Source organism: Sabethes cyaneus, chromosome 1 (genome assembly GCF_943734655.1).
Source record: "Sabethes cyaneus chromosome 1, idSabCyanKW18_F2, whole genome shotgun sequence".
Classification (NCBI taxonomy): Eukaryota; Metazoa; Arthropoda; class Insecta; order Diptera; family Culicidae; genus Sabethes; species Sabethes cyaneus.
Window position 1 is genome coordinate 22,834,504 of NC_071353.1, and position 27,177 is coordinate 22,861,680.

General features: G+C 41.2%; 1 protein-coding gene and 1 long non-coding RNA gene across 3 annotated transcripts; both read left to right on the forward strand.

Moving 5' to 3' along the window:
• The first annotated feature begins 1,032 nt into the window (after positions 1–1,032).
• Positions 1,033–1,767, forward strand: LOC128732659 (uncharacterized). The gene is made up of 3 exons (XR_008411827.1): positions 1,033–1,131; positions 1,199–1,338; positions 1,491–1,767. It is a non-coding gene; the product is annotated as an uncharacterized LOC128732659 (long non-coding RNA).
• Positions 1,768–9,070: 7,303 nt separating this feature from the next.
• Positions 9,071–26,915, forward strand: LOC128742033 (2,3-bisphosphoglycerate-dependent phosphoglycerate mutase-like). Of its 2 annotated transcripts, none has more exons than XM_053838216.1 (4): positions 9,071–9,507; positions 18,787–19,040; positions 25,635–26,132; positions 26,362–26,915. In XM_053838216.1, the coding sequence occupies exons 2-4, from the start codon at positions 18,938–18,940 to the stop codon at positions 26,511–26,513; spliced, it is 753 nt and encodes a 250-aa protein (XP_053694191.1). In that variant the 5' UTR covers positions 9,071–9,507; positions 18,787–18,937; the 3' UTR covers positions 26,514–26,915. The 2 variants fall into 2 exon arrangements, with proteins under 2 accessions (XP_053694191.1, XP_053694198.1); XM_053838223.1 differs by lacking the exon at positions 9,071–9,507 and adding an exon at positions 18,676–18,724.
• The last annotated feature ends 262 nt before the right edge of the window (positions 26,916–27,177 follow it).

The window sequence follows — 27,177 nt, forward strand, 5'->3', positions numbered from 1 at the left end:
AAACAAAAACCATCGGGTATCGGGGTAACGCCGAAAGTAACGCATAGTAATTTTGACCAGAACACTGCTTAAGCTAAACAGAAATCTTTTCTGCAAAAATTCACTGGTGTGTCCCCTTAATTTTACCCTCTAATATGGTAACAATTACCATGATTCTTGTTTTAGTGTAGGCAGTCACGAATAATCCACCATGTGCGACTTAAGTATCAAGAATATGGTGTCTTCAATATTTCTTCGAGTGCTTTTTTAGTTATTTAGAGCGTGTTGAGCCGAGAATCATAAAATTTTCTCATTTGTCTAGACTTTTAGGTGCTCCTAGCTAGCTATTTCAGTTTAACTTTTCTCATGGCTAGGTTTTCCGAAATATATTTGCTTTCATATTAAGCGCACGTTGGTTGAATATCCCTAAAATGATTAATATAAGCTATTTGTACCTTACCTCATTTTAATTAGTTTTTATTTTATTGTTTATTTGATTTAGTTTATTGTCCTTTATTTTATAGTCCTTTAACATAATGCTTTGGGTCGACCAACTTAAATACTCTCTGATTTGCCTGGCTGGAGTCAAATAGGTATCCCTAAAATTGTACTCATAATATTATACATATAGGATAATGCTTTTGCAGCAATTTGTTTCTTACCTTATTTTTTTATTTAGCTAGTTTTTGATTTGATTTTTTTTTGGTTTAGTAATCCACTGTCTGTACTGCAGTAAACATGAATATTTATTTTATTTTTAATTTTGGTGGGTGCCTTCACAACTTTAGTTCTAGTGCTAGCCATTTCAGGCGCTATCTTATATGTGTGCCGCTGTGCAAAAATTGTCAGTTTTGGTGGTTAATTCATGGTGGGTGAATTCACACTGCTATTATAAACGCGGATCTCGCCCACCATGTTTTACTGCCCTACAAAATGAAAGATTTCAAGTTTGAAATTGAAATCTTTCATTTCTTTCGGGTGAGAATCTTGGTGGGCGAGTTCACAGAAGTCACGTGTATTACGTAATTTTCAAACGATATCTTGGATATCTCCTTCAAATAACATCGCATAAAAAGACAGCTGTCAAATTTGCTAAATTTTTCATCGCCATATTTTTCTTCGCTGGTGCTTTAACGAGGGAGAGTTTTTGATGTAAGTAAATTTTTACTTCTACGAATTATACTGCTTTCCAGAACTTTAATTATACTTATCGTTACAGCATTATCTCGGAATTCTCATCCTACTAATAAAATGAACAACGTACCGCGATTGGCTGCCGTGGCCCGACCATTTTTCATGCAGCAGCGAGCCATTGGTTCGGTAACCGGAGGACTCCCCCAAGTGCGAGTTTCGTTCGGGGTAAGTTTTTTTTGGTTACCAACCCCCGTCATGATGTTCCGATTGTCCGTTTAGGGATTTAACCGGGCAGTAAATTTGAGTATCACTTGTTTTGATAAAACTATCCGCAGTCAAAGTTCATTACGTAACATGGTTGTGTTTGCGTTTTGTAGGAAAAATGCGTCCATGGACTTTTCATCTTCTGCGGTGTGCTGGCCTATCCGGTCTGGGTTGTTTCCCACATGAGAGAATACAAGGGCCAGAAGTAACCTGGAGCTGTATGACACCGAAGTAGTTTGCAGGTTATACAGATTCACCACAGTTGCTGCACCATTGTGGAACGATTGGTGACCGGCCAGCATCGGCTGGTGTATGGCTGGTATTGATTGTTTTTGCGGGAATTATGTTAAGTCTTAGAATGTGTGGTAATTAAATCGGAAGAAATCATAAAACTTATTTCCTATATGAGTTGTTTCAGTCCGAATGTCAAACTAGAACAAGGTCTATAAATCATCCATTAATCGGTCCTTATAGGATACACCAAATGATGTTATTTCCACTGAAATTAACCTATCAAGTTTCGAAATTTTAACCGGAAGTTATTAAAGATGTTTATTAACGTGATTAAAAATTAAAATTAAAGTAATCAAAAGGTCACCCAAGAAGCCAAAAGGTAAAAAAGTAAGACTATCGAGACAAAATTAAAAATAGATAAAAAAGATCGCATAAATGATTAAAACAGTAACTAAACATTGGTCAAAAGAAATTAAACAGTAATCAAAAATCAATTTAAAAAAGATACAAAGATCACGTGACTAAAAAGTAATCAAAAATGCCTTAAAATTAGCTAAATTCCAAAACTAAAACTGCCAAAAATGATTGTCAAATGCTCAACAGTTCATTCAGTGGTTATTAAAAAGCAACCAAAAGGAGGAAAAACCAGAATAAGATTAAAAGAACACAAAAAAATCATAAAAATAGACCCAAAATAGAGCACAATACAAATAACTAACAAGTGATAAAAAGTGACATAAATGACCAAAGAGTGGTCAAAGTATGACCAAAAGATGCAAAAGAAGAGACCGAAAAACGATCAAATTCAGCGCTTTTTAAGTTTCCGGTTTTATACGTTCGTTCGAAAATACCAAGGCTCTTCGCAAGCAAGATGGTCCAACTGAAAAATTCGGTTTGACCGAAACGCCTGAAGTACCTTTTTATTTCTTAGGCGAACAGCTCGATTTCATCACTAATAACTTCTATTAGTGATGCCAAATCCGACCAAAAACACTGAACAATCATGTTACTTCATGTTTTTCCAGACACTCGTTCACATAAACTTCCCGGCTGACGGTCTCGGTTGCAATGAAAATGTTGTTTTAAGCCGGAGGTACAGATAGCCTACCGAACCAGACATTTCTTAACGAAATTCTACAGTTTTATATGCTTGAAAATGTCTGCCACCTTTCCTCTTCCTGCTACCGCATAAAACTCTTACCCGGGAGGGTAATTGAAGTCTGCTTTAACCTAGGCTTTATCGTCCATCATCAAGCAATCATCAAGTGCTTCGTTAACATCATCGTGTACAGCTTCCAGGACCTCGCTCGCTGTGCCCCTCTTCGTCTTGTTCCTACTGGAACCATTTTTGCAGGATAGTGGTCCGGTATTCTAGCAACATGTCCTGCCCAACGTATCCGTCCAGCATTAACCACTTTCCCGTAGAAACGCGCGAGCTCGTGTTTCATTCTTCGCCTCCATACATACATCGTTTTCTTGCACTCCGCCAAAGATGGTTCTTAGCACCTGCCTTTCGAAAACTCCGAGTGCTCGTAGGTCCTCTTCTAGCAGTCTCCACGTTTCGTAGAGGACAACCGGTCTAATTAGCGTTTTGTACAGTGTGCACTTTGTACGGGGGCTCAAATTGTTCGACCGCAAGTGTTTGTGGAGTCCGTAGTAGGCCCGACTTCCGCTGTTAATACGTCTTTTATTCTCACGGCTGGTATTGTCCTCTGTTGCCAGTGAGCCAAGGTATACGAACTCGTCGACTACCTCGAACTCATCTCCGTCGATTACCACGGTACTGCCCATGCGGGCCCTGTACTTCGTTTTAGACGTGTTTATCTTATTCAATCCAGTCTTCTCTGCTCTGCGTTTTAGTCTGGTGTACTGATCTTCCACCGCCTCAAATGTTCTGCCGACAGCATCCACGTCGTCAGCAAAGCAGATAAATTGACTGGATTTATTGAAAATCGAGCCCCGCATTTCTACCACAGCTCGTCTTATAACACATTCAAGCGCAATGTTGGATAGCAGGCAGGAAAGACAATCTCCTTGTCAAAGTCCCCTGCGAGATTCGAATGGCTCCGACAATCCACCCGACATTCTCATATAGCGCTGGATCACATCCATCGTAGCTATGATAAGTCCAATAAGCATACCCGGAAAGCCGTTTTCGTCCAAAATTTTCCTTAGATCTTGTCGGTTTACGCTATCACATGCGGCTTTGAAATCGATGAACAGGTTATGTGTGGGGACTCGGAATTCGCGGCACTACTGGAGGATCTGCCGCAGGGTGAAGATTTGGTCCGTTGTAGACCGACCCGCCATGAAGCCGGCCTGGTAACTTCCCACAAATCTATTGGCTATTGGCGATAGTCGATGGAAGATGACTTGGGGACTTTCTTGTAGGTAGGGCAGATAACCCCGTCTTTACACTCCTCCGGTAGTCGTTTCGTATCCCAAATCTTGACAATCAGTTGATGCAGACAACCTGCCAACTTTTCCGGGCCCATTTTAGCAAGTTCCGCTCCAATGTCATCCTTTCCCGCTGCTTTGTTATTATTCAGCGGCTGGATGGCTTCTTTAACTTCGCTTGTCAATGGGGGAGGTCCATCTTTCTTCCACACCAATGTGGTAACTTCCTCTGCTATCATGGTCTTCCGCCTGCACGCCATTCAGGTGTTCATCGTAGTGCTGCTTGTACCTTCCGGTCACCGCACGGTCGACAGTCAAGATCTCATTTCGGCCCGCGACACAAAGCCTTTGCGAGATTATTGAGTCTCTGATAGAACTTCCGTGTGTCGTGAAAGTGGTACAACTGCTCGAGTCCTTTGTGCTCCTTCTTCTCGTGGTGGCGCTTTTTCTCCTTCGGGAAAAGTCGGGTTTGCTGTCTCCGCTTCTGTTTGTATCGCTCCACATTCTGACGGGGGGCTTTATGCAGCATTTGTATTCGCACTGCGTTCTTCTCAGCCAATATCTGCTGGCATTCCCCGTCAAACCATTCGTTACGTCGATTCGGTGCCACACGGCCTAGAACGTTCTCCGCTACGCTGTTAATGGCTGTTTTCATGACTGTTTCCAACACTTCCTCATTCTCACTTCTCACTCACTTCTTCCGGCAGCGCGATTGTGATTATGTCTGGCTGATGGTAGAGATTATGCTGGAAGAAGGTGCTACGTATGGCCATGTTCCTGAAAGTGGCGAAGTCGACAAGTCTTAGGCCGTTCTCGTTCGTTTGCGAGTGTGCGTTGAATCGTCCATTCATCGGTTTGAGTTCCTCCTCCTAACCAACCTGACCATTACAGTCGCCGATGACAATTTTGACATCATGTCTTGGGCAGCGGTCGTATTCACGCTCCAGCTGCGCGTAAAATTCGTCTTTGTCATCGTCGGTACTTCCGAGGTGAGGGCTGTGCACGTTAATTATGCTAATAAAGAATCGGCCCTTGATTCTTAATCTGCACATTCGGGAGTTGATCGGCCACCACCCAATCGACCGATTCTGGATCTCGCCCATCACTATAAAAGCGGTGCCCAGTTCGTGTGTATTGCCGCAGCTCTGGTAGATGGTATGACCATCTCTATACGTACGTTCCATCGTTCCTTTTCAGCATACCTCCTGCAGCGCTACAATGTCGAACTTGGGGCTCTTCACTTTGTAAGTAAAAGGTTCACTTATCGGCTTGATTCGAGCATGAAGACTTACCATTGAATCCCAGGGGGCGGCCTATCTCACCGATTTTAACGATCGTTGCTTTCCCTGGACGCGCGTTTGACGGTTTGGCTAAATACGTGACCGTAGAACTATGGGAGGATGACTTTCGGAGGCGCATCTATAATAGCACCGGATCGCCGCTCGACGGGAGGACGCTTGTCGGTGCCTTTGGACGTTTGTTAACGGCTCACACTTTGAAGCAGCACGTCGACGAGAGGATTTCACTTTGCGCTGGTACATAATTCCCAACCACGTGGCGTATACGGCTTACATTCGTGGATTAATCCCAATTGGCACACCGGAAGATAAACAGATGCTTTGCTTATGGACACTCGGATGGGGGGGGGATTTAACCGTCGCGCACTACATGGCCACACGGCGTACGGAGGCTCATTTCACTGTACAGGACTTCCACGTACCTCGTCCGGAATGACGGATCGAAGGTAGGGGGGGGGGGGGGGGGGGGGGTTAAACACTTCCAATTTAACTTTTTCACGGGATGATTATGATTATATAACCTTCTAACGAGTTTATCTTGCGTCCACGCACGGCACTCCGCGATATAACTATAGCAGGCTTCTCAACCACACTTTACGACCGAAAAGGTAACCGCGTGGCACTTCGAAGCATAGCAGAACAGCGGAGACACGTCCGATCGCTTCGACTAACCGAACAAAAAGCCCCCACTCCTTACAATCGGCTAGCAACGCCCTCTCGCAGGCTTAGGCAGGACTCCCCAGCGTTACGCATCTCCTCTGCTCTCGGTCGACCCGTGTGTTACAGCCATTGGCAACCGCGGCGTCTCGATCGGGAATTTCATCTTAAAAACTAACAATTGTTTTTCCTACCTCCTGATATGCAACACAAATACAATTTTCGATGTATTTACTTTACTATGGGACATGGTCACATGTTACAACTTCTTTGGAAAGCACGTGGGTACTTCCGAGGAAATTTAGAGACCGACAGTTCCATGTTCCTAATTTCCAATGGTCCGTTTTGGTCGCCTGGGTCTTTGCCGATTGTTCCGATTAGAGTTATTATTATTACTTACGGAGTACATTGCTTTGATTTTTTTTTAGTGATTCAGGCTTGCAAAGCCCGCAACCAACCCCACAGTATCGCCGGAGGGCCAACGTAGCTCGAAGAAGCCCTCCTCCTCTGTCAGCATACGACCTTGGCTTCCACAGGGGTTGGTTACCCGATCTCCACCGAGGTTGCTCGTATCCCGGCTAGTACCACGAGGGGGTAGGGGTAGGAGTTGCTGGGTAAGAGGCTGAGGACCACTGTGGGGTCTATTTTATGCCCAATGTGCAAGGCACCGATGGCACGCATTACCCAGCCGTTTACCAGCCGTGACGTCGTCTTAATTTGGTCTATAGAACCTTGCCGAGGCTGAAATGGTCGGTATTAAGTTAGACCGAACCAAGTCATAAAAAAAGTCTGAAAAATCGAATTTATTTTTTTTACATTTTCGAGAGGATTATACCTTCAGAAATGTAATGCCAAGAAGATTTTTTGATATCTGATCTTGTTGAAAAGTTTCGGCAAAAACTGTAAGGTTACCTCAAGGCAAGTGCATCGTAGTACGAAACTTTAAACGCGTTTTTCTCGATACCATGTTTTCTAGCTGGCAATACGTGTATCTCAGAATCTAGTGATCTGATTTGGCTGAAATGTTTTGTTCCAGCTTCTAAAAATGAATTATCTAAATGGTTACGTAGCCGTTTTTTGATGTATCTCAATTTTTCAATTTTCAATTGGTGATTTTCGTTGAAAAAGCACATTTCTTTTGGAAAAATTGCCGCCATTTTGATAAGTTTTCGAATTTTCAAGAACCGTTACGTAACAATTTAGGTATTGACCTAAAGCTTCAGAATCATTCTTGAAATCCGTTCTCCGATACTCTGTTGGTACCCGGAACGTACCGCCACCACCGCGGCCTAACCGTAATATAGCCTAACTGTAAGGAGTTTATTCAGGAAAAGTGGAATTATTTTCAGTTAAAAGCTATTTTTGTTGAAATTGAGTGTTCTTCTTTTAACAAAATTTCGAAGATTTCGAACCGAGTGATTTAATTTTCAGTAAAGGTAGCAAACTTCTTGGCTATGAAGGTGGCTTTGATATTAAAACCAGAAACTTTGCCACGACAGAGGCCATATGCGTTAAACTAAAAGCGGAGGCTAGGAGGATTGGGCCTAAAATAAACGCGTCGAAGACCAAATACATGAATGACAGAAGCTCAAACGAGACGAATGTGCCTTTTTCGCGGACGGTAATCGTTGACGGCGACGAATCAAAAGTGGTAGATGAGTGCTCCTCAATTACGGACAGCACAAATATGAACAAAGCAGCAGCAGTAGACGAAATAACAATACCCAGTATCTCATCCAGCGGGCTAGAAGACAAATAGTATCAGCTTGCAATGGAAGGCGAAACGGGACAAATTTTCGGCAGGCGAGATGGATCAACTATGGTCTCAGCCCTGTCCGTCAAAGACAAAATTTTCGGCAAAATAAAACAACGCGTGACCGTACTTGACTATCTATATTACGCAGCTAAAGTATCTCGGACAACAAAATTCTATTAATACGGACGTTACATTGTTCTAATTTTCTTTCATTTAACAAGCTATTTATTTCACGGAGAATCCAGTAATAAATTCCGTCGCACCTGATCATAGATACAACAAGCGGCGTATTCAAGCAGGACATCAAATTTGCTTTGCCCTGCGCAAAACGCTACGGGGGGCGTCGCTACGCCCATGGTCCGAACTAAAAATCACAACAATGTTTACGAAGCTAACGCGCATGTATTTGTGTAGGACGGCATGATAAATGTTATTTTGTAAAATTTCTACAGGTCAGGCAAGTTTTCCTGGCTGTAGAATAACGACAACGCCTTGCGTGAGTTATTTTCATTTATGAATGACGGAAATTAAAACGATTAGTCGATAGTTTATTCTTCGTCGCACGAAAAAACGTTGGAAATTTGGCTGGTAGGACTTCTTTAATGATAAAAAGCATTTAAATCGATTTCAGTTCACTTTGATTGATCGCGTATGATAGACGACAAACTAAAATATTAGGGAATAACTAGTTTCGCATTGTGTGTTATAAAAATGCTGACATTTTTAATAATTTGTGTTGTATAGAACGGGAATAGGCAATTACGACGAAGCAGCAACATACCCTACCTTAGGAAATTCCGAATCGTTTGCTGCCATTAACTTATTCTTTTAAATTTTACGACTGGGTCCGGTCTGATTTAACATCAACCAAATATAGAACGAATCCATTGCCCATGAAGCCCTTTTTGAGTTATGTAACCGAAGGTACCGAAAGGTGTTTCTCGCAAATCGTCTAGCGTTTGTACAATAATAATGAGACTTGACTATATCAAAAATAGCCAATTTTTGTAAGAAAACTAAAACAATCCAGAGGATTTTTCGATTAACAAAAGTATCGGCAGCCCCTCTGCTCGGATGCTATCGTAAATGATTTCAAAATCATCAGACTACCACTAGCGCGTACCTATTCGAATGAATAGTAGCATTTATACGCTACGGGCGAGAGAGCAAGAGAGCGATTTGTTTTGGATCGCCATCGCCACCAGTTCTGTTGCTGGACTGGAAGCCTTCCTTCCGTAGCGGTACCTATCGTACCGTACTGAGAATGGTTGCGCTTTATTGTGGTTGAGGTGTGGTGCTGGTGAATGGTTTCTCAGAAGCAACGAGGAATGGAGTGGCGAGCAACGAGGCGGGGAATGTTTTTGATTCTTCGGCTGCGCGGTGAATCACCATCATCATCAACATCAACAACAGCTTCTGAAGCTTCTGAAGCATGTGCGCTCTGCGCTGCAGACGCCCCGAGTCCGAGTCGAGTGCTACGTTTTGAGTGACTGTTTTGCTGGGTTAGTTGTGTGCGGTGTAGGGAAAAGTCAATTTTTCCTAACTTATCGACTACCACTGACTGTCAGTTTTCTTCTGACGACAAACAGTGTTAGGTCTGTGGAGTTTTTGCTTCTGAGAAAAAGCTACTATTTTGATTTTGACTGCACTATCGATTTAGTTTGAGCTAGAAAATAGTGCCGCTATACGCTTGGATTGCAGACGGAGTGTTGTGCTGCTACGCAGTAGTTTTCTGTGTCTTGTTTGTTGTTTTGGCTGCACATTCCAGAGCATACCTTCGGGAGAATCGTGAGTAGCAATAACATTGAATTAATTTATTCAAGCGGTACGTTTTATAGACAAGAATGGAATCTGACAACATACAGTTTAAGAAAAATAAAATTAAAATATTCTCAATAGCCTTGGACATTCAACTGGCGCTTACCGGTTGTAGTATGTTAATCCGTCTATCTAATGAATTGAATCTATTGGTAGAAATAATATTGAAAGTATAGGAATGGTGTTGCTTCTTCGATACTTCCATGGTAGCCTTCGTTATCTGTGAGATAACACGTGTGCTGAGATATTTGTGAACGTACATTTTGTGCTTCCGATACTAAGCAGTACGTACATTGCATTCGACTGACCTTCAAAATAGCTTCAGGTCATCGGCACGAACAGCGGTGATTTACTTGGCATATGGTGATTTCTTGTTGCAAAGTAACTATTGTAACAAATTGCTCTTCAGGGGCAAATACTTTACTTAGAGGCATCTAATTAGCTAAGTAAGTTTACAACATTTCCAGTGAAAAAAAAGCTTGTCGATTGGCATTTGACGTGAGTTTATCTGCAATCTGATTGATAATTCGGAAATTGCTGATAATTTATTTTTAGGAGTATTTTTTGGTTTAAAAATGTCAAAGATTTTAACTTAGTTGAAGTTGGGTTTTCTAGATTTTACCAGAATAACAATTACTACACACTAGGAATATGCCTATATTAGGATATCACCTAGGTGAATCAGAATTGCAAATTGTGCTATCAACCAAAAAAAGGCGCGGTGACTCTGTGAATAGGGCTCTTCATTTGTACAGTCATTTAGATGACCAACGTCACCTAGATGACCTTCAGAATTGTACATTTTGTTGCTACCTATAAAATTTCGGTGAGAAGACTGAGAATGAATCCCTGAATTAAGTAAAAATATGCCTGAAAATTTTGCAATTTTGTGATCGTATTTCGAAAATGTGAGAGTGAGTATTTTAAGATATTTTTTGTTTTTGCTGGCCCCGCCCAGTTTGCTTTGAGGTACGATGCTGGTCTAACAAGCCAGTCGTCGTATGTTCGAATCTTGGTTGGGCGGTGCTGCTAGAGTCACTAGGATCGTTGAACTAACCCCGTAATTGTCCTGTAATCTAACAACTGGCTATCAAGTCTGTCGATAAAGAAGGGTCAAGTCTTATAAAGACGTTTATAAGGCTTTGCTTTTTGCTCTTGTTGGCCACGAATTTTGGCCTCCACTATGAAAAACTTTCCAACTATTTTTGTTGGTAACAGTAGTCTTTCCAATAGACGGAGGGAACGGTAGAAGAAAGTGATGATATCAAATGTGTTTATAGTATTCAACAGAGTGGAACAAGACGTAAAGCGGAACGAGCGGAAAATTAGATAAGGGAAGATCATTGAAGCAACGCTTACTAGGGTCGTAGTTCGTCCTCTTTTTATCAGGCTGGGAGATCTGTAGATTGAACCAAGCTATAATGGGAGCCAATTATAACCGAATTCGAACCCTACTTTTCTCTCAGGTCGTATGACACGTAGATATTGTGTAACCTGTAAAACCACAGCAAACTGCCAAAAAGGAACCGTGCCCGGAAGTTGTACCGATGACGTTCTTGCGAAGTACGAAAGATGCGCTCTCATGGACGACAAAACTTACGTTAATACATATATAGGCAGCTTGTCGAACGAAAGTATCGCTGGCAAATATCTAGATCGAACTGGAATGAAACTAAGAGGAACATTTTTTTCCTGACAATTTCCCGATTTGCGACATAGCAGTGCAGTGGCTACCAAGTGGCTCGTTATCTCATGAGAGCAGACAGTCTACCGAACTCGTAAACGTTCTATTTTTCTTGCCTTATCTTCTGACAGGATAAACATAATAGAATCCGTGCGGATGCGGCGGTACCGCACGTAGCAGCACAATGAGTCAGTCAATGCAATGTTTGTCTAGTATTGCGCATTTTATTATAGCTTAATTCTACAACGAAATCCCATAATATGAGCTGGCGGCGCCGTACCTTTCATTAAACAAAAGGCTTTGCAATTTGTCCCTATTTGGCGTAGTAGGATTGATTCATGTTAATCCTTACCCAACAGATTTTGTTCAAAGCAAACCCTATCGCGTTTTTGAGATTCTTTTTATTCTTTAACCCGATACAACCTGATGGTCACATTTTTGTTTTAAATGTGAGAAATTGTAATATTTTTGAGTGTGATGAGTGAGTGTGATTGAAAATGATGGAGTGAGTTGAAGGAAACTACATTCTTTCCTAATATTATTCAAATACCCTCACGAAAAGCGATGCAGTAAGGGCTAATCTAGTGTGGTGCTTGCTTATCAGATATTAGACAGTTGAATGAGATTGAAATGTAAGCTATGCACAACTTATTTTATAGATTGAGATTAATTAAATCAGAGTTAGTAAATGATGCTTCAATAAACAATAATAATTGACAAAATTTGCCAAAAGTTGATTGAAATTCGCGAAATTGTGGTGGTTGTTAGGCTGTCTAAGCCCATAAATCGATATCAGCCACACGTGCAAAAACAAGAACAAGACCCTACCTAAGCCCATAAATGGAAGTCACACGTAGAAAAACGTGCAACTGAAAGTAAAGGTGCGTTTAGATTGGCCACATGTGGCATGCAATTTTTCCAAACTGTTCCCCGATGTTTCCAAGCAACATGGCAACGTATCCCGAACATTCAGGTGGCAACAGAACCAACATTGACCAACAACTAGCTACATGTCGCATACCGCATGTTGCATTCCACATGTTGCCAAAAAATTGCCCAGTTTAAACGCACCTTAACCGTTTATAAGGCAGTGGCAACTATATTGCCACCAACGAAAAATATTGTTTTTGCTTTTCTAACAATATCGTTTTAGCATATTATGTACTCAATATGTTCTGATAGCCTTTGGCAACATTCTCAATGTTTTTAAATCGCTGAATTTGTAAAAATGGTAATTTACGAACCACTTTTATGAAAACAAATCTTGGTTTTTGAGTGTCAACAGTAAATTTGGCTTAAATTCGTAGAAAAACCATTAAATTGGAAACTTTTTGGATGGTAATGTTCAGTTTACGGCGTTTTGTGATAGGTTATGCGGATTTATTCAAAAACGTGGAACCAATATTCGAGAACATGTTTTTGGGCTTAACGGGCTGCGGCAAACACACTGCCACCAACGTTTTGCGCTAGACGGGTAGTGGCAACTATATTGCCACCAATTTTTTCAAGTTTTTCAGCAATTTTCTCAACAAAAAGAATATAAATGGGTTCTACCGAATGTTAACATTATGTGTCGCTGAAGTTTGTGTTAATTCTACGCGTAGTTGCCACGGCCTTATAAAGGGTTAACTTGCACAAGAACGTGCAAGAATAAACGCAAAACAGTTACAGCATGCTTTGCAGCTTTGTTGAACGTTATTCGGCCAGCAATAGATTATAAAAAAATTATATTCTGGGAGAACCTGACGGTGAAGGAGTGTAATGATGTCAAAAATGAAGGTTAAATTGTGTAATTTCTTCGAATTTTCAAAGTTTAGATTTAAATAAAATGTAGGTATCATCCATTTGATTTGTATTTAAGCTTTTCTTTGAACTGCTTTGACTGAAATCTCTTCCTAGCCGTTTCTGCTTTTATTTGTAATTTGTTATTTCAAGCTTATAGCGGCGTGTGCAGTTTATAGGATCGTTTCCAGAACGTGTCCGGGTGTGACCAATGTGGTCCTGAACATTTAATATGACAACAAACGAAATAGTTTTGTAATTCCGAGTACTTAGTGATGTAACGTGCACGTGACAAAACACAAGGTTGATCCAGTTCCTGGTAACTAGCAAGTGCCTGTACAGTTTCGTCCTCCCGTTGGTAAAACGAGTTAGATTAAACTTCTTATCCATTAGTTTGACTACAATAGAAGGAGGAAGAGGAACAAGTTGTGTCTAAAAATAACCCGCCTGTGTTGGCAGAGTCGCACGTTTAATAAAGGGGTTGTGGAGTCGCTTTTTTATCTGGTCCGCTGTACTTTAAAGGTTAATCAATATCTGCAATCCACAGGCCCTGACAGGAGAAGTGGGCTCGAATCCGGTTCTACTTACTTACTCAGGTGGCTTGCCGTTCTAAGACAAAACCTGTTGAACAAGGTTTCTCCAATTAACTCTGTTGTGGGCTACCGCTCTCCAATTTCTTGGACACCGCATACTCTCCGCTACATCTCGCTCCACCTGGTCTAACCATCTTGCTCGCTGCGCTGCGGTCGTCTTGTTCCTATCGGAATTGAGGCAAACGCCATTTTTGCAGGGTAGTTCTCCGGCATTCTTGCAACATGCCCTGCCCATCGTATCCGTCCAGTTTTAGCTACCTTTTGGATACTGGATTCGCCATAGAGCTGTGTGAGTTCATGGTTCATCTTCCGTTTCCATACTCCCTTCTCCTGTACGCCGCCGCGACGATCGTTCTTAGCAGTCGTCGTTCGAAAACTCCGAGCATTGTCCATGTTTCATGCCCGTAGAGAACAACCGGTCTAATAACCGTCTTGTGCAGGGTGCACTTTGTACGGGGACTTAGTCTGCTCGACCGCAATTGCTTGTGAAGTCTATAATAGGCACGACTTCCACTGATAATAAGCCTCCGAAGCTCGCGGCCGGGATCATTGTCCGACGTTACCAGTGAGCTAAGGTAGACAAATTCGTCGAATACCTCAAACTCATCGCCGTCGATCAATATACGACTGCCCAAGCGGCATCGTTCGGCCTCGGTTCCGCTGGCCAGCATGTACTTTGTTTCAGACGTATTTATCTTTAACCCATTTTTTTCTGATTTGCACTTTAGTCTGGTGTACTGTTCAGCCACCGCCGCAAATGTTATGCTGGTAATATCCATGTCATCGGCGAAGCAGATGAATTTATTGAATATCGTGCCCCGCGTGTTGATATCCGCTCGGTTCATAACACCTTGTAGCGTTATGTTGAACAGCAGACATGAGAGACCATCACCTTGACGAAGCCCTCTGTGCCATTCAAAGGAACTTGACAATCCACCCGAAACCCGAACACAGCATAGATCGTAGATTGGATGAATTTGATGAGCTTCCTGGGGATGCTGTCTCGTCCATGATTTTTCGTACCCTTTTCTGGTCGATGGTATCATATGCGGCTTTGAAGTCAACGAACAAATGGGGCGTGGGAACTCTGTATTCACGGCCCTTTTGGAGGATCTGCTGCAGTGTAAATATTTGATCTATTGTAGACCGACCTTCAACCAGGCCGGCTTGATAAGTTCCCACAAATCTGTTCGCAATTGGTGATAGTCGGCGGAAAATGACTTGAGACAGCCCGCATTTTATAGGCGGCATTGAGAATGGTGATCGCTCGATAGTTTTCACAGTCCAACTTGTCGCCCTTTTTATAGATAGGACAGATAACCCCATCTTTCCACTCCGCCAGCTGTTCCGTGTCCCAAATTCTAACAATTAGTCGGCCTCCTTAACTTCACCTATCGTTTGTGCTGCCACCTCTTCCCCGTTCGTTGCACCGTCGAAATCGCTTTCCTTGCCGCCATGGTTCTCCGCCTGGGTGTCATTCAGATGTTCATCGAAGTGCTGCTTCAATCTATCGGTCACCTCACGATCGCCCGTCAGAATACTGCCTTACTGCCTGTAGACTTTCGTGTTTCTTGAGAACGATACAGCCGCTCCAATTCTGCATATTTCTGTTCTTCCAGGTAGCGCTCTTTCTCCCGAAAGATTTGGTTTCGCTGCATCTTCTTCTGTTTGTGTCTTTCCTTGTTCTGACGTGTGGCACTGCGAAATTTGGCCGCCCGCGCAACGTTCTCCTCTCCGTTCTCCATTACCCTCCTACATTCACCGTCAATCCAATTGTTCCGCCGATTCCGTGCCACATACCCGATGGAGCTTTACGCTACACTGCTGATGGCAGTTTTATTGGTCTTCCAACAGTCTTCGAGAGGGCTTCGTACAGCTTCCGTCCTCTTCCGGCAACGTAGCTTCGAATGACGACATCTAGCTGCTTAATCCGCGCGAGATCTAACCGAAGCTGGTGTCGGTACCGAATGTTCTTCAGAACGGAGAGTTTTGGGCGTATCTTAACCATCACTAGGTAGTGGTCCGAGTCAACGTTAGCGCTAGCGATAGGATCTGACGTCAATGATGTCTGATAAGTGCCGACAGTCGATCAAAACGTGATCGATCTGTGATTCTGTCTGATTTGGTGACCCCCAGGTGTACTTGTGTAGGATTCTGTGCACGGCCGTGTTCTTGGAGGCGGCAAAGTCGATAAGTCTTAGGCCCATTTCATTGGTCAGCTGGTGTGCACTGAACCCTTTAATCACCGGTTTGTGTTCCTCCTCCTGACCGACCTGAGCGTTGAAATCCCCGATGATGATCTTGATATCATGTTTTGGGCAGCGGTCGTATTCACTTTCCAATTGCGCGTAAGATTCATCCTTGTCGTCATCAGTACTTCTGAGGTGAGGGCTGTGCACGTTGATGATGCTTATACTGAAGAACCGGCCCTTGATTCTCGACCTGCACATCCGAGGATTGATTGGCCACCACCTAATCACCCGTTTCTGCATCTCATCCATCACTATGAAAGCTGTACCCAGCTCGTGTGTGTTGCCGCAGCTCTGGTCGATGATATGTCCATCTCAAAATGTATGTACCGTTGAGTTCTTCCAGGATACGTCCTGCAGCGCTAAGACGTCGAATTTGCGGCTCTTCAATACGTCGGAGAGCACTCGGGTGCTCCCTTGGAACTTGAGATATCGGCAGTTCCACGTCCCGAGTTTCCGACCCATAGTCCTTTTTGGTTGCGTGGGTCTGTTCCGATTGTTCTAGTCTGAATTTTCTTGTTCTTCGTTCCGTGCTTTAGTTTGTTTCCTGGTGGCGGCTTGCAAAGCCTGCTTCCACCGTGGTTGGTTACCCGATCTCCCCCAAGGTTGCTCGTATCCCGGCTGGTACCACGAGGTCGAGCGCAGTAGAGCTCGTCGAAAACAACACCAGTATCGAAAACAAAATACATGAAAGGAAGAGGTTTTAGAGAAGCGAATGCTGATCTCCCCCCGGATTCATTTAGACGGTGATAAAATCGAGGTGGTAGAAGAGTTCGTGTATCTGGGCTCACTGATTACCGCAGATAACAACACCAGCAGAAAAATACAAAGACGCATTATGGCAAGAAATCGTGCCTACTTTGGACTCCGTAGGACGCTGCGATCGAACAAAATTCACCACCGCACGAAGTTAACAATCTACAAGACGCTGATTAGACCGGTAGTCCTTTACGGTCATGAGGCATGGACTATGCTCATGGAGGACCAATGCGCCCCCTTAGTGTTTTCGAACGGAAGGTGTTGCGCACCATCTACGGTGGAGTGCAGATGAAAGACGGAACGTGGAGGAGACGAATGAACCATGAATTGCATCAGCTGCTCAGGGAATTACCCATCGCTCACATCGCAAAAATCGGTCGCCTGCGATGGGCTGGGCACGTCGTGAGGATGTCGGACGACAGCCCGGTTAAAAAAGTTCTCAATAACGATCCGACTGGAACGAGAGGGCGAGACGCACAGCGAGCAAGATGGATCGATCAAGTGGAAGGTGATCTGCGGACCCTACGCACCCTACGTGGCTGGCGAATTGCGGCCATGGACCGAGTGGAATAGAGACGACTTCTTCGTACAGCTGAGGAAACTACGGCCTGGAGCTGATTAAGTAAGCAAGTAAGGGGAAGTATTTAAGTGCGATAAAGTTTTAAACCCGTCAAAAATCCGAGCATGTTTGATTTCATGAATTAAATTTTCCGTATGAAAAACAAGTAGAAGAAGAAAACGAAAACAATCAACCTTTCATTGAGCTAGCTTCTATGTCTCAGATTGGTCGTATTTGATGTGCATTTAGAAGACAGACTACTTCGCTCACTCTTTGCGTTTTCTAACGCATGGTCATTTATCTAATTGTTAAAAATATTTCATTTTAAAAGAAAAAGCTCATACCATACTACTGAGTGGTTAGAGTGTTCGTACCGTTAGTCTTTTCGACTGTGTATTTCTGCTTAATATTTGCCAAATATTTTTCTATTATTGGAAAAGCTTACATTTGAACAATGATAAAATTCCAGAATACCTTTCAAGTTTTCTGGAACAGTGCAAAGAGCAACCAGTTGTTTCGGGAAATTTCTTGTACCATTCTCAATAATCAAATATTTGAAATTCGCAAGTGTAAAATCACAAGCATTTCTTATTGCTGGTAGGATTACATAATGCTATAATTGCCGTTTTTATAAAGACAATTTGAACGACAAATTTATCACGTTATATTGACGAGTTGAGCACTTCATTTTGCGATTGTAGACAAGCAGCAATAAGAAGCACCTCAATCGATTTCCGACGGCTCTCTGGCATCTCATCACATCATTATTTCTGACCTACATTAATGACATACGAGTTGAGCTTGAGCAAAGAGCACCGTACTTTATCAGCTTGCAAGTAGTGAGTTCTATAGGAGCGAGCACTATTTGAATTCCATCATTTCGAATATTCTACCACTAGCGAAGATAAGCGAAGGCCAATCTTTAAGCGAAGAAGCTGGCCTCATGAATTAGTACTTATCGCTAAAATGTATTACATAGAAATAAACTTGTAACCTAATAAGGTATTACCCATAGATTTCACCGCTTTGCACATTCTTCAAGCAGCTCTAAATCTGTAGTGAACTAAATGCTGTGTAACACGTGATTTTACTAGTTTGATCGAAAAACGACTACTCGTCTGTGGTACTCTGATTCTGCCCTGACGGATGATCGGGCGATCAGAGTCCACTTATTTTTTTAACGATCGTTTGTTTTTCTAGTGCCATTCCCCCGGTAGATAGCATTTAGGTATTTACATGTACATACATTCAACAGGATGTTCAATTTATCGTGTCTTTTAATCTGTGCTAGTACCTACCTACCAACGTACTGCCAACAAATATGTAATATCCGACGCCACCTCGCTGCCTCTGAGTTGCTTCACCGCACCCGTAAGCTTGAGCAGAAGCGAAGTAGGCGACTTTAATCAGTAGTCAGTACGATGTTGGTAAACATAAGACGCTGTCTGTTTTTATAGGCACTCGATTCTAGCGAGCTACATTCAGTCGACCGCTTGGAGCAAACGAACACGCAAGTGAAGCTGAAACTTGTTCTGTTCTAGCTACTTTTGCCGTATAAAACGTACGCTTTTTTGGTGTCCAGATAAATGCACTTGATAGAGACTTTGCTACTTTCGTTTGCAGATGTTTGCCGGAATGGTCGATAAAATGTTGAATAGCTGAGCGGACCAGTGAGTAGTGCTTTTTTTGAAAACAAGTGCAAAACAAGTGATCGTCGATATCTACCAAGAAAACGATTAATTACTTACTGTCCATTGAACCGCATTGACCAGTGATGGAGAGAAAATATAGTGTCGTTTTCGTTCGTCACGGCGAAAGTGAATGGAACAAGATGAATCTCTTCTGCGGTTGGCACGATGTGGGTCTCAGTGAAGAAGGTAAGTGCTTTTCGTATCTTTTCATTTCAAAGGAATTTCGTCGAAAATTTCCGTTTTATTTGGTTGCATGAATAATGTATTACACCTTGTACCAGTTTCGATCGACTATGTTTTTATTTTGTTGATATTTGATTTTTTCCCTGACATTGCTTTACAGTAGCAAGCAGTTCGTTAATGAGTCAGTCTCTCTGTTACGATTCAAGAAGCGGGTTTAAATTCGACAGTGCTATATTTGTTACTGTAATTAGATCACGCAACCGCTGCTGTTTGGGTTGTCAAACGAACCGTAACATATGAGTCTCAGTTGCTTGCGATTGAAAGTTAGACTCTGCTTCGTAAACAAAACTTACAAGCATGGGAACGTTTTGCCATCGGGAAAAAATGTGAAAAAAAATGAATTAAGCTTCTTTGAGACTAGCTGGTGTTCTATTGCATTTTAATTTGAGACCACGGTTTGCTATCTGGGAATTAAATTTTAGTCATAATATACTTCAGTTAAAACCTAAGTCGGTTACTCGGTCCTTGATAGTGGAAAATAAATGAAAACAGTTAAACACATTGCGTTAATACTAATCTACATATTTTTAGATTTGCCGGAGATGTGGAAAATGAAGTGGATTGTTGGTTTTAAAGTACAAAATTAAACATTACTGCTTTGCTGTCATTCGAAGTTCGTTTTTGTATAATGGAACTTTAGACCAACAACTTTATGATTATCGAAATGCTTTAAAAGAGGTACCAGGCTTTTTTAAAGCAAAGAGGATGAAACTTTTCTTAGTAATTCTACTCTTTGTTATTAGAAGAATGTTGTTAGAAGAATGAATAAATAGGGTTTATTTTGTGGCTTCCGGGTTGATGTTTCTCGGTGAAAATTCAAATTTATAACTTTTTTAAACTACGTTTCGGCTTACTGTTTTTACTCAGCCATCATCAGATTAAACAATATTTATAGTCAAAACAGAAGAGAACCGCACACGACGCGAACAGCGTCGTCATAGAAGAAACAGCGGACAACAAAAGTTTAGTGTTTCCTAATTGACTATAAGTGACGTAGTAAGTAAAGCCATTCTAATTTTCATCATTTGTTGGATGGATTTAATGAATACTCCAAAAATTCTTGTGCTGATTTGACTAAAACACACTTACCTTCCGATCCGTGAACTTTGAAATCACTGAAAAGCGATTATTAAAGCATATTATTGAAATTACGCAATTGACTTTATTTCTTAAATTCGTCGTACCGTTTTAAAATCCGTCCATCAAAATTTTTCATCGTCCGAACTAAAAATCACAACAATGTTTACGAAGCTAACGCGCATGTATTTGTGTAGGACGGCATGACAAATGTTATTCTGCAAAATTTCTGCAGGCCATGCAAGTTTTCCCGGCTGTAGAATAACGACAATGGCTTGCGTGAGTTATTTTCATTTATGAATGACGGAAATTAAAACGATTAGTCGTCATTTTCTTCTTCGTCGCACGAAAAAACGTAGGAAATTTGGCTGGAAGAACTTCTTTAATGATAAAAAGCATTTAAATAGATCTCAGCTCACTTTGATTGATCACGTATGATAGACTTACTAAAATATTAGGGAATAACTAGTTTTGCATTATGTTTCATAAAGGTGCTGATATTTTTAATAATTTTAATATTTTTAATTTTTCCTGGGCTAGTTACTTCTGATCCCACTTGATTGTCTTGATTCTTGATTCATATGTGTAGAAAAAAATTGAGCCTGAGCGGAGATCGGGGCCACACATGGGTTCAAATACACGAAATATTAGATTAAAATGGTATTTTTTCGCCATCCTGTGCTCATTATTGATAACAAGGGGATTAATGCTAATAGTTTTTAGAATACTGAGGTGACCTGTAAACAGAGCCGGTGTGCGTGCGAGGCCCTGTGCAAATAAAGCAGCGACGTCTTTTTTGTTTGCCAGAAAGGCATTGGGTTGAAAAGCCACTGCACAGTGGTTCAAAAGGGCAGAAAGCGGAACTTTTTTGCTAGTGTCTTTTGCATTAATTTTATCATTTATGGTCTTCAGCACTTTTGTTCGTATGAATATCCCCCTTAATCTAAAACTGGCGAAAGTTCGTCATCGCTTACTATAATAAAAATAAAAAAATAACTTTCTTGTGTTAGGAAATATAGACATAGTTTCTTCGGCAAATTTGTAAATAATGTAAAAACAAGCAACTTTACTGAAAAAATAAAATTTCTATCTTTATCCAGTGCTGAACTATATGGCATATTCTTTAAAACTTCTTTAAAAATTAGTTCATTTTACAGGACTATATGGTTCTAGGAGATTCTTGAAGGACTCAAAATACACGTTTTTGCAGAAGATTGCAAATCTCTAGGACCTTTCCTTAGAAAGTTATCGCTTTTGGCTCGTGAAGTTAAGGAAAAATAAAACTTAAATAAGCGATAACTTTGTAAAGAAAGGTCACAGAGATTTGCAACCTTCTGCAAAAACATGTGTTTTGAATCTTTCAATAATCGCTTAGGACCATATACTCTTGTAAAATGCAACCAACATACGCTAAATATGAGAAACTTATTTTTAATGAATTCCCAAGAAAATGCTCTGCAGCTCTGCACTCGATGTAGATAGATACCCTTATTCTGCGAGTGACTCAATATGACTCAATACGACAGTCGAGTCACCTAAGTGACAATCGTGTCACCTAGGTAAGAAACCCTTGTCACCTAAGTGACAAGGCGAGTCACCTAGGTGACAATTGTCACCTGATTCGCGGTGACTGCAACATAGTCACGTCACTCGCCTCGCAGAATAAGGGTAAGAAATGTTATTTCTTTAGCAAAATTGTTTATCTTTATATTTTCTATAACTTTGCCGAAGAAACCATGTGTCTATCTACAAACGCAAAAAAATGAACGATCGAGCTTTTCGCGAACGCGAAACACATAAAAGGTATCTCATTTGGGTGATTGAGGACAAGCAGAACCCTTACAAATTTGGAGTACTCGACTTAAGCTTTAAGATAAATCGCTGATTTCATAAATTTATAGCTTGAGTATGCGATAACTCAGCAAGTAAAGGTCCAAGAGATTTGTGGTCCTCTGCAAAAACGTGTATTTTGAGAGTTTCGAAAATTTCCTAGAACATTGTATTCCTGTAAAATGCAACTAACAAAAGTTAAGCATGAAAAACCAATTTTTAAAGAAGTTTTGAAGAATATGCCATATAGTTCAGCACTCGACAAAGATATATTTTTTTTTCTTCGGCAAAGTTGCTTGTTTTTACAATATTTACAACTTTACCGAAGAAACTATGTCTATATTTCCTAACACAAAAAAGTTATTTTTTTATTTTCATTATAGTAAGCGATGACTAACTTTTGACAGTTTTAGATTAAGGGGGATATTCATACGAACAAAAGTACTGAAGATCGTAAATGATAAAAATGAATGCAAAAGATACTAGGAAAAAAGTTACACTTCTCGCCCTTTTGGACTACTGGGCACTGGGACAGTCTTAAAATCGTGACCGACGTATCTTTCAATGATACTGTGGTTTCTCTGCTCGAAAGCATTGCTTGAATCTAGCTCATTCTGGTGAGGTCGATTTAAAAGAGAGCCGTATTAATTGAAACGAAGGGCGTTTAGTCATATGCTTCTTCAATATCAAGCAAAGCACAATGTGCCGTATTTTAATATTTCTCGGGTAAATTTTCAAATAGACCTAAGTAACAATGAGAGATTCTCTTCGCGTCTCCTCTCTTCCGTCTTTCACGGCTACATAAATGCATACAAAAGGAAATTTTCAACACATTTAGCTAACTAGTGACTCCGGCAACCGTTTTATGCAAAGCTGATGTGTTAAAATGCATTAGGATCGCCGTAAAAAGCGGAAGAGTGGAGACGCGAAGAGAACTTAGGTCTATTTGAAAATTTACTCGAGATTTGAGTAATTTCTCAATTAACGTCACTACACAGTGCAGTGCGGTTTCCGTAAATTCACCGTGTTGGTTGATTTCCATGCAACGGAGAGTTTTTTAAAACTCGTTGCGGATATAGTTCTGGGATCTGGGTTTTTCTTCATCAATTTAAGAATGGGTGATGTCGGACTTATTATTGTGAATGCGGTATGCATGATTTTCTCTATTTTTAGCTCCCTGATACCTTTCAAAGGCCCGATATATGTTCTATTGATACCTCACAAAGACCTGACACTGTGTTGGACATATTTGGTATCTAGCCACTATTGCGGCCTGTCTTAGACCAGTACAAAAACAAAACTGCTGTGTTTTCGCACCAAAGGAGGATAACCCTCCAAACACTCCGGAACTTCGCTCTATTGAGAAATTTTGGACTATCATGAAGAAAAACCTTCATAAAAGCCCAAAAATAATCAAAAATAAACTAGAATTGTGTGTGGTTGATAGAAAATTTCCAGAAAGTTTGTAGCTAATCGATCCTAAAGAAAAAAACAACAGCCTGTTTTGTGTATCCAACATAATTGGAATCGAATACAGTCTTTACACATTAAATGTACAGTCTTCCATCTAAGGATCTTAGTAACAAAATCGCCAGGAACTCAAGTACGCCCTCTTGGAATCTATTAACGTAGTTCGACCGAACCATGTTCGGAACATCGAAAAAGACTGTCAAATACTGCCCTTGAACCTTTCACGCTTGAAGCAAGTGAATTCGTTTTGCAGTTTTTTGAAAATTCAGCCGTAATCGTTGGAGCTGGAGCTACTGAAGCCTCCTTTCGAAATGCTCCTCCATAGTCAGCTTATCATCATCGTTTTCATTCCCATAACCAACGCTGAGTGTTATCTTATCAACAGTTTTGTTAACTAGTTACTGGTGATCGATTGTTTAAGTAAACTTTCCGTTTGTTTTATTAAAACATTCCGCTTCCACTTTTTTGCCACACAATGTGACATACAACATATTGCAAGCATCCGCAACAACGCGTTCCCAGTGCCGACGTTTCATACGGCGATGAAGTTTCTTTTTGACAGCTCTCGATATAGCTCCCGGTTCTAGACTTGGGGTTATCGACTGTTGGAGATTCACAAATTTAGTTTTTTTCGGGTCCTAACCCCTTGAAAAAGATGTCAAATACATCGAAACGTCGGACATAGAAAAGATAAAGGTGTCGTTTTGCTTTGCTGATTGACTGTCCTGCCAAAAAAAAAACAAAATTCGCTCCCTGTTTTGATGTTTCGCAGCTACCCAAATAATGCGTAAATAACGTATATTACTCATTCCAGGCAAATTCTCTAATATGGTGTAAATACTAAGATACCACATCCTCCCCCATAAAATGTACAATTCAACATTGATATTATTTCAGGTCAATTACAGATTATTCACATTGTTGGTGCAGTCATCAATTTTTTCTATTTTGTTACATTCAAATTCGTTAACTTTCATACATTACATGTAGGGAAATCGTTCTCCGTTTTGTAATGTGACCATCTAAAATAGAAATTACTACTCATCATAAAATCGTTGTTATGACACGCATATTCGAGTGGTCATGATATTCTAGCTTTCCAACGTTTTAACGTTTTCTTTTCCCGACTCAACCCTAGCAAGTGTTTGCCATGGGTTTTTCCCAACTCAACCTCAATATGGTTTTACCAAAAACTTTCCCTCGCTCAATGCTTATTTGCGTTGGCCATAGTCTTTTCCCGGTTCAACTTCAATACACATTGGCCATAGGCTTTTTCCGGGCCAATCTTAATGTACGTTGGTCATGGCCTTTAGCCGGATCAACCGGAATATACATTGGTCATAACCTTTTCCCGGCTCAGCTTTAATATACGTTGGACATGGTCTTTCGTCGGCTCAAGCTACATGTACATCCATGCCTACCCTTCGACCAGGGCAACTGAAGGGTTGGATATGCTCAAAAAACAGCAAAAAGATGATCCCCTTTTGCACCATTGCCCAGCCCAAATCCTCCGAAAATCAACACAAATCCGAACCATTCTCCATTCTCTTATATATCGCACTATGAAATGTATTTCATATTTTTCACCTCAAAAACACCGTACGTTCAATTTGACAGTAGATCGCCAATGTGATATTCCAAGATTCTCTATCCTGCGCGACTGACTCGCATATCGTTTTTGCAGTTTTGACGGGAAGCTAGAAGCCAAAACTTCTGTAATTTTTTCTATACCAGTTAAACGGTACCGGCAACTACTCAAATAATGTATAAACAACAAACATACCACATTCCAGGCAAAAATCCTGTGATGTGGTATAAATACCAGCATGCCACAACTCTACAGAGACTGTAGGTTACAGAGGCAACAAGGCACTCAAAAACCGCTAAATTTTGAATCAAAACGGAGAGTTACCTTGACTTGTGATGGTACTCTCCGTTTTGGTTCAAAATTTGGCGGCTTTGAGAGCCTTGTCGCTTTTGTAATCTATAGTCTGTGCACAACTCCCACAACAACAACTGATTTAGCATACGCCATTTCCATTCTTGGGTTGTTTGCATCTATTGATACGTCATTTGGATGTTTGTCCACTGAGGCAAATCATTTGTTTGTACACCTTTGTCAGCTATGACCTAATCTTTCTTTCTCTCTCTCCGTAAAAGGTGAATGGGACGCCCTGGAAGTGTCCGCAGCAGCATTGAAACGTGAAAACATATCCTTCGACGTGGCGTTCACCTCCTGCCTGCGACGGGCCAACCAGACGTTGGAGGTTATTTTGAAGGAGTTGAATCTTACCCACATACCGGTTCACAAGCTTTGGCGGTTGAACGAACGGCACTACGGTGCCCTGACCGGGTTCAACAAGCGGCAGATGGCGGATATCTACGGTGAACCGCAGGTGCAGATTTGGCGACGAAGCTTTAACGTTCCACCGCCACCGATCGAAGCAAACAATCCATACTACAGTGCTATTCGGAACAACCCGAACTTGCGCCACATCAACGAGGCTGACTTTCCGCAAACGGAAACACTCGAAACGACAATGCAGCGGGTGGTGCCCGAGTGGACCGATACCATCATTCCCGAGGTACGCGCTGGAAAGAAGGTCCTGGTCGTGGCCCACGGAACCAGCCTACGCGGATTAGTGAAACATATTAAAGGTAGGAATCGAACGTTAAGTGGGTGGAAACGTGTTCAATAATTTCACAAAAAAACTATTTCATTTGGTGGTGGTTATTAATAATTCATTTATATTTCTATTTTTCTTCTCCAATTGGTGCTTGTATTGCTTTTGGCAAACTGAATCTACAACAAATGGCTAATCTGGGTCTTCCTGTTTTAATATATCCCCGTTGGTTATGAACACTTAACGAACTATAGAAATTTCAGATGCGGACATTATGAAATTCAACCTACCCAACAGTATTCCGTTCATCTTCGACTTTGACGAGAACATGAAAATGGTCGGTGGTATACGGTTCCTGGCCAACGAAGATACCGTGTTGAAGGCGATGGAGAAGGTTGCCTCGATAGGGAAGTAATTGCCCGTCCCCGGACCGAAAGAGGACATACATATAGAAACTCTACCTCATTCTGAACACGAACTTTTGTATATAGTTGCTTTTAGCGTAAAGTTTTATTGTCAAAACTGTTGTAAATTTTATCTCAAGGTAGTGTCCTTTCATTATCACTAACTGTGAGGTGAAGTGCTGGGTATGGTGGATACTAAATGCTCGTTTCTTAGTATCCCACCGTATCAGCAGCTTCGATGAACCATGTATCTGTTATGATAAGAACGAACAGAAAACAGCCATTCGTGTGCGGTATGACTAGGTTTTATATACATAAACGCCCTATGTACAGACACTATACCGATAAACCTATTCATGTAATCATTTTCCTGGAAAAATATACAACTAGAATATCTCGTTTTATTTATTGATCACTTGTGGCGAACCACTCTGTTATGAGATGCTATGTAACTCAAATCTAAAAAGTGCAAAACCCTGTGGTGATTTATACAATAAAAGTATATAGATTACGAGGGGACAGTAGCATAGTAAATAGTATTTGTAATTTATTTCGAGTCTTAGGCAGTCATGCTCAGGCGCATTGATTTTATTAGGCCGTCTATCATCCAAAATAAGAGAATTCATGAGGTACATTCGTAGGGTACAACGTAACAGAGGTTATCTATAAAAATCT